This window comes from Puntigrus tetrazona, chromosome 4 (assembly GCF_018831695.1).
Source record: "Puntigrus tetrazona isolate hp1 chromosome 4, ASM1883169v1, whole genome shotgun sequence".
Taxonomy (NCBI): Eukaryota; Metazoa; Chordata; class Actinopteri; order Cypriniformes; family Cyprinidae; genus Puntigrus; species Puntigrus tetrazona.
The window spans coordinates 17,630,980-17,644,352 of NC_056702.1; the positions used below are offsets into that span (position 1 = coordinate 17,630,980).

At 37.2% G+C, this 13,373-nt stretch overlaps 2 protein-coding genes across 2 annotated transcripts; both read right to left on the minus strand.

Annotated features, from left to right (window-relative positions):
- Positions 1-513: 513 nt before the first annotated feature.
- On the minus strand, positions 514-5,310 carry tmem165 (transmembrane protein 165). The gene is made up of 6 exons (XM_043236813.1): positions 5,015-5,310; positions 3,880-4,111; positions 2,652-2,827; positions 2,383-2,565; positions 1,614-1,719; positions 514-1,511 (listed from the first exon to the last, which is right to left on the minus strand). Exons 1-6 carry the CDS (start codon positions 5,153-5,155, stop codon positions 1,435-1,437), a joined length of 915 nt encoding a protein of 304 aa, XP_043092748.1. The 5' UTR covers positions 5,156-5,310; the 3' UTR covers positions 514-1,434.
- Positions 5,311-6,043: 733 nt separating this feature from the next.
- On the minus strand, positions 6,044-7,763 carry srd5a3 (steroid 5 alpha-reductase 3). The gene is made up of 5 exons (XM_043236812.1): positions 7,510-7,763; positions 7,246-7,397; positions 6,875-7,066; positions 6,572-6,691; positions 6,044-6,422 (listed from the first exon to the last, which is right to left on the minus strand). The coding sequence occupies exons 1-5, from the start codon at positions 7,707-7,709 to the stop codon at positions 6,163-6,165; spliced, it is 924 nt and encodes a 307-aa protein (XP_043092747.1). The 5' UTR covers positions 7,710-7,763; the 3' UTR covers positions 6,044-6,162.
- Positions 7,764-13,373: the final 5,610 nt, after the last annotated feature.

Genomic DNA, 13,373 nt, shown 5'->3' on the forward strand with positions numbered 1-13,373 from the left:
TAGGAGACGATCACCAAATCCAAATAGTGCCTTCCTTTGGAACTATTTTCGTTTGGGAAAACCGGAAAAACTAGCATCTTGTTAAAAAGTAAGTTACTCAATATTAACTTTTTGTTATGTCAATGACGAGCGGTATGCACTTATATATAGCACGAGCACACGTTTGAGTTGGGTTAGATTTCAAAATATGAAGCTATTGGTCTTTCATTCAAAAGGAAGACAGAATTTGGAAGATGTATTCAACTACACCTGTAGCACCTTAAGAGCATAGCATCTTAACTTGATCAGCTTGATAGCTGCAAAACATTTACCTTGAAACTAGCTGATTAAAATTATTGGGGGAAAAAAAATGTAGTCCCGAGGAAAACTGAAGTGTCTTTTTATCGCCAGTCGCTTTAGATTTTTTGCATTTTCTTTGGAAAATGTGCTTCTTAACAGCGTAAGGTTACTGCATCCGCTCCCTGATTTCATGCTCTTTCGGCACGGTGAAAAACCCCCCCACATCTGACCGAGTGAGACTGACCTTTTTATTCAATATTTACAAGTATAACATTTTTGCAGTTCTTCTACAATAGTTCAATCAGCACACTCTCCGAAGTTAGTCCCTGTCAAATATTGACAAAGTCTCCCTAAATATGTAAAAAAAAAAAAAAATTCTTCTCAATGAAACCAATCAACCCAGACAAAATATCAATATCTGTGCTCCGTATTAGAATAAATAAAAATCATTCAGAAGGAAAGGGCAGACTTAAGAAATTCTATTCTTCCAAACACAAGGTTGTATGCTGTGTGACGCAGAAGCACAGACGCATTTATGAGCGCACAATGATGACCAGTAAATACTGTGACTGGGTTTAAAGGCCACATGTGATCGTGTGATCTCTTACAACATTTAAAGCCTTTGGTAATACGGCATGAAATAAGGACAAACCATCAACAGGCAGTTTAGACTCTTAACGAAATACTCCTGAGACGCGAGTAGATTTAGCGCTGTGCAGTGGGTGAGTGATCTGGTTTTAGTTTTAGAGCCGTTGTAGTCAAGTAAGGTGGAACTTGATTTAAGACCGGAGCCAGGCCGGTATTTGCTAATGGCACACTGCTCAAACAGAAGTAAAACGTGATTTGCTATTTAAAACGTTACTATGTGCCAGGCGAACATCTGGCAAGTTCAAGTAAACTTCTAGGAGGCATAAAGGGGAGATATATAATGATCACCTAAAAACAGAACGGCGTCTGGAAGAAAGCAAAGAAAGACAAAAAACAAAGATAAATCAAATAAACAAAAACAAATGCTCATCAGGACATGAGCAGTAAATCGTTTTTCACTGATTCAGTCACACAAACATAGAAACAAGCCATCCGCAGTCTTTGCGCAGTCTCTGTTCCACTTGTTCTGGGTTGTATATTTACAAAATGAAACCAAGAGTCAGTTCATCAGAATCCAGAATCAGGCTTGATAAAGAGGGCAGAGAACGCAAAGGCGAGGAAAACGATTCCACCGATGATCGTTACTGTAGAGATAGGAATAGGAAGTATCAGCAAATAAATCTGGATCAGTCAGTGCTTATGTATGACCAGAACATGATGTACCGTACTAAATGACTCAGTCTTACCGGTTCTTACTGAGATCTTCTGAGCCACCATCCTTCCGCCGATAACAGCCAGGCCTGTGCACAGACAGTGTCCCAATGTTCCCCCAACTGCTACTCCAAAAGGATCCTGCAGCACACACCCAGCCGCTCATTCGGTTAACAGCACAACAAATAGCTGCTTGCTGCTAATATTGAGCTACACAGAGAACTGGAATATGTATATGATATCAAAATATGCAATTTAAAGCAGTTTGAGTAATACATTTTTATAAGTTTTAGAAATATTTAAAATGGTACTAAGTGGGAAAAGAAACTTAAACGTAATTACTTACAAAATATAATTTATTCATGAGCATTAAGAACGTTCAATGTTAAAACGCCGCAAGAAATTTATTGTAAAATTAATTCTAAATAGAACAGATCTCATCCATTTAAATAAAATGGTAAAAACTGTCACAATTTACCTACTTATAATTAAGTTTAGAAACTTATTCAGAATTATGTTGTATAATTATAAATGAAATAGGTTATCAATTTGTTACAAAATGCAAAATACAGTTTCGTGGGTAAAATCAATTAGAAATAAAAAATATATATCTCTAAAAAAAAAAAAAAAAAAAAAACAGTCTTTCTTGGGTCTTAGGAAAGTGAGAAAGTTTTTTCAGTAAAAGGTTAATTACTTATAAAATGTAAAATTCTTAAGCAAGTAGAAAATAAATAAAACCTCATCCATATAAGCAATTTTAAAATGAGAATAAAAGTGTAACGGTTGGATGCCGTGTGCATATACCTCTCTTGCAGCCAGCACAATAGTGGCAAGCTGAGAGCGGTCGCCCCACTCTGCCAGGAAGGTGAGGGTAAGTGCCTGAATGAATATTGGTGAAATCACACTGTGACATCTTCTCTGAGGTAATGTTGCTGCTGTCCCTGCTTCCACGTCAGGTGCGCCGTTGGCTAGCTTATAGCGCTGAAGCTACGAGAGAAGAGGGAATCAATCAACTACACGTAAGGTGCGATACTTCATCTGTGAACAAACACACTTGTAACAAAGCCATTTACCTCTTCATCCTTTTTCTTTATCTCTGCCTGGACCTCCTCCAGCTCCTCTTGCCCTTCATCAGGACTCATCCTCAGTCCCTCCCTCAGCATCCTCACACCAAATATTGCGAACAGCGCCGACGATATGTAGTAGGTGTAGATCCGTGGGATGATGGTGGTGGCATAACCAAACAGGACTAATGAGAAGACAGACAGGAAAGTAGGTCATCCGTGCATTCAGAGGACTTTATAAATAACACATGGTAGATATATCCGTTGATGCATTCGATTTTAAGTACGTTTAAAGACAAACTCGGTAGCTAAAATATAACCGTAATAGTTATATAAGGCGGCGGTAAACAGAGAAAAAGTCCTGTCCGTAGAATTCTTTTAGACCAGTGCAGCATGATGTTGTTTTAGGCTGATGCATATTTACCACAAAATTTGCATTGTGAATTATATCCTCTAAATATGTCACAAGACTTTCATTAACACTGTATGTACTGTAGATTAGAAAAATTACAAAGTTTATGACCATTTCTAGACTTAAATACTAAAATCAAACCAACAACTGACGGCTTTGAACATTCAAGTGCAAAATTGACATCAAATCAATCTATCCATCTATCTATGATTTAGATGTTTTTGTAAAATAATATTTAACTATAAATATCTGTATTTTTGAACACTTGCACTTTTTTTTGAATGATTACAATTTAAGTTTTTTTTTAATAGCTAGTAAACTAGTAATACTACACATTCTCAACAATTATGCTTTAAGCAGTGTATTAGTAGTTAGTTAATTTGCTACACTAAGAAGCTCTATCTTAAATGAAAAAAAAATCAAAAACATGATATATAATAAACTTTTCTATATATACACTGATATATACTCTCAAAAAAAGTCATTATTTACAAATAAGTTCTTGTTAAAAACTAACCAAAATTACACAATATTTAACTTACAATTTCTGTACAGGAGAGACTTTGCGTCCTTTCTAAGTAAAAGGAAATATATCTGTATCTGTATCAGCCAAAATGGGTTGAAAAATATCAGCATATCGGATACTGGCAAAAATCTAATATCATGCATCCTTAATGTACATAAAATACATTAAAAAAACCCATTATGGATTATGTATCACTAAAATCTATGCGACACCAAAAGTCTTAGGTATTAAGTGAAAAGTGGAAAATGAGGTGTGAGGTGAAGCACATTAAAAAGTAAATGTGCGTTTGAAAGACCTACCTGACAGACACGTCATGAGTCCCAGAGCCAACATGGCGCCTGCCAAAACAGTGAGGCGATTGTAGCGCATAGCCATGATGGCTGCGATGAAGAACGTCTTGTCTCCCAGTTCAGAGACAATGATGACTGACAGGGCTGCCACAAAGGCATGAATGAAGCCCAGGTTTCCCTTATTGGGTTCATCCACACTCACCGCCGGGCCGGGTGCTTGACCGGTGGTTGCCTTCTGAAGCTGGACAGAAATTAGGATTTAGATGTCAGATCAACTTATAGTAACAATTCTTTACAAGCAACTAAATTATTCAAAATATGGAGAAATATACAAATTTACAATTCAGTATTTTAATATTAGAAATGTATGCATTTTATCTATAAAGCAACTATTAAACTATGGAAAATATGGGGGTACAAAACAACAGTTTCAACTACTGCAGGAGTACGATTGCTTATTCATCCAAACAGTTGCCTGAAGAAAAAGAGTTTGACATAGAAATGTAAAGAATTGAACAAGAATGGTATGAACTTTCCATCATTTTCTAAACTGCTTCAAGCAAGCCTATACCTAACTATACCTAGTTCCACCAAGTTAACTTTTCAAACTTATATACTTATATTATTTAAACTATACTAGGTCTCTGACAAATAAAATGTCCTGCACCTCATGTTTGTGAAGGGTGGCCAAACTCCTAACATCAAAACATGAGACCAAAATATAAACATGTAAATTATTGAGCAGAATCCCCTGAATGATCCCTGACTATAAAACTGCATTCAACCAAATAAGTGGACACCTCTGTTAGGGATAATAGTGTAATCAAATTAGTTTCCCTTCAGTGCTATTAGCCTAATTACCTGGCTACTTTCAGCATAAATCTTCTTTGACACATATGAGAGAACCAGACCAACCTTACAGGAGGGCCAAAACAAAAATCTACTGTACTTTGATATAACTTTTTGTACTGATTTAAATAGTTTCTAACAAAAAACACTGTACACTGGTGGCTGACAGTATATACATACGTCTCCATTTCACCCAAAATGTCACTTACGCCCTTCTGGTTCTAACCCCTCGATGTAGTTTTAATAAACATTCTTACAGGCATTATGTAGTAAATACGACACGTTTCATACGAACCTCCGCTGGCTTCTCCTCGTGAATGACTTTATTCTCTTCTTGAGTTGCTGTAACTCCGGCTGAAAACAACACGACGCTAAGCAGAACAAGGAAGCATATAGACCTGCCACCGCCATGCCGCTCGCCGGCCCGAAGAGGCATCTTAAGGGCTGACTAATACGGCTTCTGCTGTGATAATACTTTACGAATCAAGCTAATAAAACCGCTAATTTATATACATTAACGTTTCGTCTCTACCACCAGGCTAGCCCACCGTGGTCATCTTCGCGGTGAGAAAGGCTGATACCAGGGCAAACACGAAACTGTCGGTTGGAGACTGCCCGCGATTGGTCCGATGGGAGGCAGACGTGTACAGCAGAGGCACGCGTCACTGAAATAGAGGCATACTATTGGTTGAAATGCCATTTCAAATGACGTATGAAGAACGCCCACAAGGTAGGTAGAGTTGCAAAGGGAAAGACGAGATTACGCCGATTCAACTAGAAGAATCGATTACAGACGCGAGTTTGGATCTTCAATTCGAAAATGTAATTATAAGAAGCTGAGTGGAAATAGCGGGTATGCTTTATCTTGTTTACACGAAGTTGGAAGTTTACACGAAGCTGGCTTACTTGCATATAAAGATAAAATATTTGAAAATGACGGGGACATAAACACTTCTATACACTGTTGTGCAACACTGACCTCGTGATTACTGAAACTAATTCATAAACCTGTACAATCGTAAAATTTGTAAGTGGCTAATTTGATTTATTTTTTATTACCACTGCTGCTTAACCATTGATATTTTACACGTGTTAACCTTTCCTTCAGATGATTCTCCTTTTAAACAACACTAAATTGGAGATGCAGGGGAAGCTGGAGAAGTTCAAATGTGTTGAGAACCACTACTGACATCTCACAGTAACTGACTTAAAAAGTCTTAGCAAGCAGCTGCTGTCAATCACCATTAGTCCGTATGTTTTGGTCATGTATTTCCCTCCTTGCCCTGTTGCTTACACAGTAAACATGCATGATCAACATGTCAGCTGTTACCGTTTAAAAGAAAGACATTAATATCGTCTATGTTTTGTTAATACTTTATTAATTTGATACTTATTTACAAATAAAAGAGCTTATCATGTAAAAAAAAAATAAAAAATAATAATTCACAGGAGAAAAGGAATAAAAGCTTTGCGTTTAGGTGGATAAGTCTCAAACTTGCTCCTGTAGTATTCGTGACAGAGGTGTGCAGCCAGGGCTTGGTTACAGAGTACATACAGTACGACCAGCCACCAGGTTAAAGAACTGCAGCCACAACAAACATTCATAGCAACGTAAATCAAAAGCTCAGCCAGGTAATGCGGACAAGAGACCAGCTCAAACCAGCCCCCGCGTGGCATCTTGTGGGCCAGAGTTGCTACTTTACCTAAATTGGATAGAGGTGACAGAAATTTAATATTAGCCATTTGTTATATATATAGTTTATGATTGACAATTATACAGTTATAAGAAGAAAACAACACTTTTGTATTTCTACTTAAAATTACTTTAAGCTTTTTTTCCTAAACTTTCTACCTGAGCTGTCGGTCCTCATTTTGGCCAGCAGAGAGAGGGACTGGTTTTGGACGAGTGATGCCCAGATGAAAAGCAGAATCCCGATTACATGATGCCATGTGAGCTGATTAACAAGAGACCCTGGTATTGCAGGCACAAATACACATATAAGATTCAGGAAAATGTCCAGCTACATTGACACTGATAAATACTTAAATATTTTTAGTTACATTAACAAAAATTAAGACTTTGAGTTTTCAGTTTGGAGGTGCATTTTAGTACAAAAAATATATATATAAAGAAAGGATTAGGAACTGTACTCACCTGAACGTGGCAAAGACGAATTTATACACAGGACAGTTAGTCCAAGTAGGACATAGTAGCACAAACCAAAAGCATACTGGACCGCATGGATCACACCATTAGAAAATACGCTGACAAACAAGCACTCCAATAGCCGTCTAAGGGAATGGACCCATAGTAGCACTTGTAAAAGCAGAACGGAGAGATGTAACTCTGAAAAGCACACATGTGAAAGTAAGCATGTGAATATTCTTTGTATGGTAAATAGAAAGTACATTGCAACACATTAAAGCAGGAAAAACATTACTCTGTGTGTGTGTGTGTGTGTGTGTGTGTGTGTGTGTGTGTGTGTGTGTGTGTGTGTGTGTGTGAGAATAAAAACATTTAAGTACCATTCCAAGCAGCTCTTGGTCTGCCAGTCAAAAAGCAAAGAGCGTCAATTAACCAATCAGGTAGAGGCTCGTTCATGACGACACAGCGCAAGGACAATAGTAGGAGGAGCCCGTTCCACACGACCGACACCGCATAGAAATGATAGAAACACCTAAAGACAACATCACAGAAAATGTTTCCTGCATTATCGCCTTGACATGCTCAAACCATGACGTCTGGGTAAAATACAGAGCCACGTAAGACTACACTTAATCCCCAATCACCTCTTTGATATGTCAAAAACGAGCTGCCAGTTTGAGCGCTTGATGTGATCTTTAGTTTTTCCATATCGGATTAAATCCTGAAACACGTATTCGAGGCTGCGCGGCAGTTTCAGAGAATATTTCTGGAGACAAAGGGCTATTAGAAAACACAGCGCTAACAAAAACCATATAGTATCAACTATTGCTATAGGGGCGAGCATCGCAGGAGCAGCAGCAGCATACTGTGGTCCGCTCTATTTAAGATACCAAAGGAAACAAATACCGGATATTTTAGGTTCCACTCGTCCAGGGATCTGATAGACGCCACACCTCCACGGTAAGGTATTAAGTGCCATATAAAAGCCACAAAGGAAAAACATTTCTGTATGCCTCTCTATATACAAAATCTTTCAAAAATCTGCAGCTATTAGTTTCCATGAATATGAATGTTTAATTAAAACGACCTTTCTCTGGCTTGTAGATCATACAAACGAGTAAATAATAATAAAAAAATTATATGGCACCATATGTTTCTAATCTATTTGTTAAAATCTTCATACATACCGTCATTGTAGACGTCTTTAAAATGTACCTTCAAAACCATCATTTGCACATCTGTATATGAACACAAGAGGGCAGCAGACAAAATATAATCGTCAGTACTCACAGAAATGAATTCAGTTGGTTCATTAACCAGGTTTGAGGACGTTTTGCAATAACTCATTATAGTATGCACGCATATAGGAAAGAGTGGGGAAAAATTGTATCACATTTTACAAAAATGTTCATACTCTTACTAATATGTTAGGACGTATGCTGTTAAACTAGAAGAAAGTGCTACAGTGTAGAAATACTGTATGACACGAGTGGGCCAGGGGCACAACTTTGTAATGGAAGATAGTTCTACACTTGACTTTTTGTAAATACGCAATTTTATTTTTATTTATGTACAAACTGTTGTGTGCAATTAAAATCACGCTCACAGCCGTGCAGTACAGGTCTCTATCAGATTACCTACAGCACTCTGCCTTGAGTGAATTTCAAAGTGTTTTTGGAGTTAATATTTCACTCATTATCTTTTACCATTAATGGGATTTTGATTTATAACGGGAAGTAACACAATAACCAGACTAGACAGTGTGCGTTTGCCTGTTTGCTTGTACAGTTTGTCTGCCAATGCAAGGAAACCACATTCCCCACTTGAGCCATTAACTATACCGCATGCGTTCAGTCAATAAAAGCTTGTGTGTGAAAGACAGTAAACTAAAGTCTCTAAAGTATTTGACTCCAGGATGCCTCATAGAAAAGCCAGGTTTCCTATCTGAGGATGTGTGCAGTGTTTCCTGCCCCCTCCCAACTCTTCCTCACTGTCCATTGCTGAACCCTCATTAGGCTCCCTTCTGACACGCTTATTGTCACTCTTCTTCTCTTTCCATCCTTTTATCCCCCGCTCATCCATCCACGCCGTTTCTCCACCCGTTTCTTAATGAGCTTCTCGCATCTTCTCCTTTGCGTTCCCCAAACACTGACCCAATTTCTAAAACATCTCTTTTCACGTGTGGTCGTGGAATCATTTCTAATAATCGCACTAAATAAATCAACTAAATAGCATGATCATTTTTGCTGCGTATGTTTATTTGATATAATTTTGATACTTAAAAGTCAAAATGACCTTTTAGTCGCTGAGGTGGAAATGGGCTTCATTAAAGATACGCTACTAATGACAGTTTCAAATGCTGATTAACTCTATAATGTAGAAAAAGTTTTAGGTTTGGGTCATTTAGAATAAGCAACTAATATTAAACATTGAACGTGCATGTTTGTTAACTGCTTCTCTACAAAGCATACTATGTCTTTCACAGACTTGACTCGATTGTAGTCTAATATTAGTAAATTGATCATTGAATATATTGATATATGTTGTGACGTTCAGAAGAAAGTTAGACGTGTTAAAAGTTTCTCTTAATCCTCTTCAACGACTTTCTTTAAATGCAGTTTGTTTGTTTGGATGACCGTTCAGACCAAACCCACACGTGCTCATAAACATGCCAGGTATAATTGTGCTTTTATATGTTTGGAAGCGGCGCTGCGGTTCGATTGTGTTGATCATAATGCTTTCCCATTCTATTGTCTGGTTGGCTGTAATTCTGTTTCCATGTGTTTTCTTTCCAATACCTAGTTCTGATGACAGAGCAGGAACTGGCACACCTTGTCCAGGCCCACTGGGATGTGAATGTAATTACTGTATCATGCTTAAAAATAACGATAAAGAGACAAAAAAAGATATATTTTTAAATTACACAGAGTCAGGTCAGAACTTCAAACCTACAAAGAGATAAAAAGTTGAAATGGGTATTTCTGTGTCTTTTCTGTCACCAAATTACATTAGTTAGGTTACTTCAAATTGGTTTACAGATCTCTTGACCTATCTTCTATTGGCTTTGGATTAATATTTATTTCACCCAAACACAAAATTCAGCTCAAACAAACAAGTCTTGTGTTTGAATACGCTTATGTCCATAGGCTTAAAACGGTATGTGACATGAGTAGTATATCTCAAGTCACAGTTTTCACGAATAAGTACATAAAAACGTCTCCAGACAACTCATTTGATGGACATTTGATGGACAATTTACTGTGAGGCCACTGCAGAGGAGTTGAAGTAAATCCCATGCATAAGCATTTATCCAACCAAATGTAGCACTACAATAAATTATGCCATGGGATAATAAGTTCATTCAAATCAAATTGTGAAACTCGTATTAAATAAATTCAATGCACTTAGACTGAAATAGTATTAACCTTTGATTCTCTTCATTGGGATGATTTTGCCTCACTTATCCAAAGTCACTATCTTAACAGATTAGAATATGGTGATATGCCAATCAGCTAATCAGCTCAAAACACCTGCAAACGTTTCCTAAGCCTTCAAAATGGTCTCTCAGTTTGGTTCGCTAGGCTACACAATCATGGGGAAGACTGCTGATCTGACACCCTTCACAAAAAAGGTAAGCTACAAACATTCGTTGCCAAAAAAGCTGGCTGTTCACGGAGTGCTGTAACACTGTAGGTGATCATGGGGTTGGTGAACATGACTGGCCAGCAAACTCACCTATGGGGTGTTGTCACACTAATAATGAGAAACAAATGAACAAAAAACACAGTTGAGCTGAAGGCCACGGTCAAAGAAAACTGGGTTTCCATAACACCTCAGCAATGCCACGAACCGATCACCCCCAAGACACGCCGAATTGAGGAAGTAAATTAAGCAAAAGGAGCCTCTCTAAGTATTGAGTACATGTACAGTAAATGAACATACTTTCCAGAATCCCAACAATTCACTATTGGTCTTGTGACGTATTCTAATTTGTTGAGATGAATTGGTGGGTTTTTATTAAATGTGAACCAAAATCATCGCGATTAAAAGAAGCAAATACTTCAATCTGTTAGCGCCGATTTCATTTAATAAGATGCATGCATGCATGTGATTTCAAACACACCTCCGCATCTAAAATTTCTAACTAATGTAATGGGCCTAATGGCTTATAGCTTTCTTGTGATAGAAGAAAGTATTTTAATATCAAAGAAATGTCTAAATAGAGTTTAGCATATTGTAATATTACATGAACATGTGGTAGCATAATAAATTACCAACACAAAGAGGACCCTTTAAGGGCTTTTCCATACCCGCTGTTAGTCCAAAAGATAGGAAGTGCTCTCTTTTTCCTGATCCCCTGCTCAGAGGGGGAAGTGTTTTAGGTGCTACGAGTCCCAGCAGAAATGACCAGGACAGGAAACATGTGGTGATTGGAGACTCAAACTCTAACCCTTTCAATTAAACCCCCGCATGAAAAACCAACACTTTTTAAGACCCATAATGCATCAGTTCACATTTCCCTACCAACAGCAACCAAAAAGAGATTTAACGAGCATGCGAGCGTAGAAAGAAATACGTACTTAAGAAATGCTTAACTGCATCTTTCTTACCTGCACAGGTAAACCACTTTTTTTGGTCAATATTCGCCTTTTGTACGCATGCCGAACATTTCACTGATTCATGTGTCACAAAGCAGTAGCATAATGGAAAAAAAATAAAGTTGCCATAACCGTAAATGTTTAGCCACTGTCCTTAAGAAATTGTGTAACCACTGTAAACATCCATGAATTGACCCAAGGCCTGATATTGTCCATCACTCATACACAAGGCCTTAGTGCATTGTTTACTTAGAGATGTCCTGTGTCATACGGCTTACTGTTACACAACAAAAGACACCCTCCCTTTCCCACTTTTATCCTTTGGATCCACCCATATCCCACTGGCAGCTTCTCTGGGACATTCTATCTCAGCGTGCTGGAAAAACAAGGGAGGTTACCATTACACCGCCAACCTCCTTACCTCCAGAGACGGTCCAGTCCTATTAGTGACTGAAGTGCTGTAACACTTTACCGTGCAGGAAACAATGTCCCCAGATTGTTTACAGACAAAGGAATGGTCAAAGTGTCTTCCTCTGCAAAATGAACCTTCTAGTGGTTTTACAAACCAGCATTTGTATCAGTGGCTTATAAGAGATGTCCAGATACACTTTAAAAAATACATGGGATTTTTTTTTACTGTAAAATCTTGGAAAAAAACCCCGATAAAATTTGTCAAATTAAAATCTAACCAGACATTTAATGTAATTTTATAGTAAAATTATGTTAAGTGTACAGTTTTTAGATGCAAATACAACAAATCAATGTATAATTTACAGCAAAAAGCTGTAAACTGATAATCCCAGAATTCCCTGTGTGACACTCCGCAATGGAAAGTATTTATCTTAAATAATCATGTTTTTTTGTAATAGTTTTTGTTATCAGTTATGTATGTTTACATTCAAATTTTCTTGTTTGTCAATTAGTTTTATACTGTAAAATGTACAGTTTTTGGCCGTAAATTTGTTTACAGTTTTTCTGTATTTTTTTTTTTTTTCAAAATTATTCTGGCAACCACAGCTGGCACAGCATAGCTTTTTTATTTATTTATTGTAAAAACTACAGATTTGTTTACAGTTTAGTTGTAAAGACAGTTTGATACATTTAGAAATGTAATTGCTATTCAGATATAACTATCAGTTCACATTCTTTCTGTTTGGCTGAAATCTGAGAAAATATTCGTTTTAAAGGCACTTAAAGCAATTTGTTAGTTTGTCTGGCAACCCCAATTTCCCTTGGACCCTATCATTTTTAGACATTTAATTAAAACATATATATTAGAATTAAAAAAGCAATAATGAAACTTACCTCCTTATGTCAACCAGACTTTCACGACCATTCGTAACAGTTTCACCTTTTTAATAATTGATGGCGAAATTTGTATGAAGTAATACGATCTTGAAAAGTTTTCGTTTTTACATATTACCCCCACTGAGTGCTATACGTTTCATAAAAATATACGAATTCATTCAAAATCTCCAAATCATAAATACAATATATTTTATTATAAGCGCAGTATGTAGGCTAGGCTATAAAAGGCAAAAACATTTTTTGTAGATTTTAAGTTGCTCAGCAAAGTTAATAAACAACGTTAGACGAACTTTCTTCCGAACCAAACCTCATTACATTTAACTGAGTCCAGATAACGATTGAAATAGGACAAGGCATAGATGTTTTCACATCACTTTTGTAACGAAAATATTCATTCTCCGTTCGAAAAATTAATTACATTCATTTTAAGACGCAGCCCAGCTTTCTTCAGGCTTTAATGATAAACCCTAATTCAGCCCCACTGCCGTGCGTTCAGAGCAGTTTGTTTCGTGGAAATTGTGCGTTTTGCACATCTTGATTGAATTACTTTCCTATCGCGATCGATCTCAGATAACGTGACCGCTGCGTTTAGTCCCGGAGGT

What these genes read in the sequence shown, in the direction of transcription:
- tmem165 (XM_043236813.1), bottom strand. Translation starts at nt 5,155, where the DNA reads ATGCCTCTTCGGGCCGGCGAGCGGCATGGCGGTGGCAGGTCTATATGC. An exon ending in ACTCATGACGTGTCTGTCAG is followed by an intron (nt 2,828 to 3,879) that starts GTAGGTCTTTCA and finishes TCTTCTCATTAG; the next exon opens with TCCTGTTTGGTTATGCCACC. An exon ending in GAAGATCTCAGTAAGAACCG is followed by an intron (nt 1,512 to 1,613) that starts GTAAGACTGAGT and finishes CTATCTCTACAG; the next exon opens with TAACGATCATCGGTGGAATC.
- srd5a3 (XM_043236812.1), bottom strand. Translation starts at nt 7,709, where the DNA reads ATGCTCGCCCCTATAGCAATAGTTGATACTATATGGTTTTTGTTAGCG. An exon ending in GTTTTTGACATATCAAAGAG is followed by an intron (nt 7,398 to 7,509) that starts GTGATTGGGGAT and finishes TGTTGTCTTTAG; the next exon opens with GTGTTTCTATCATTTCTATG. An exon ending in ACCAAGAGCTGCTTGGAATG is followed by an intron (nt 7,067 to 7,245) that starts GTACTTAAATGT and finishes TGTGCTTTTCAG; the next exon opens with AGTTACATCTCTCCGTTCTG.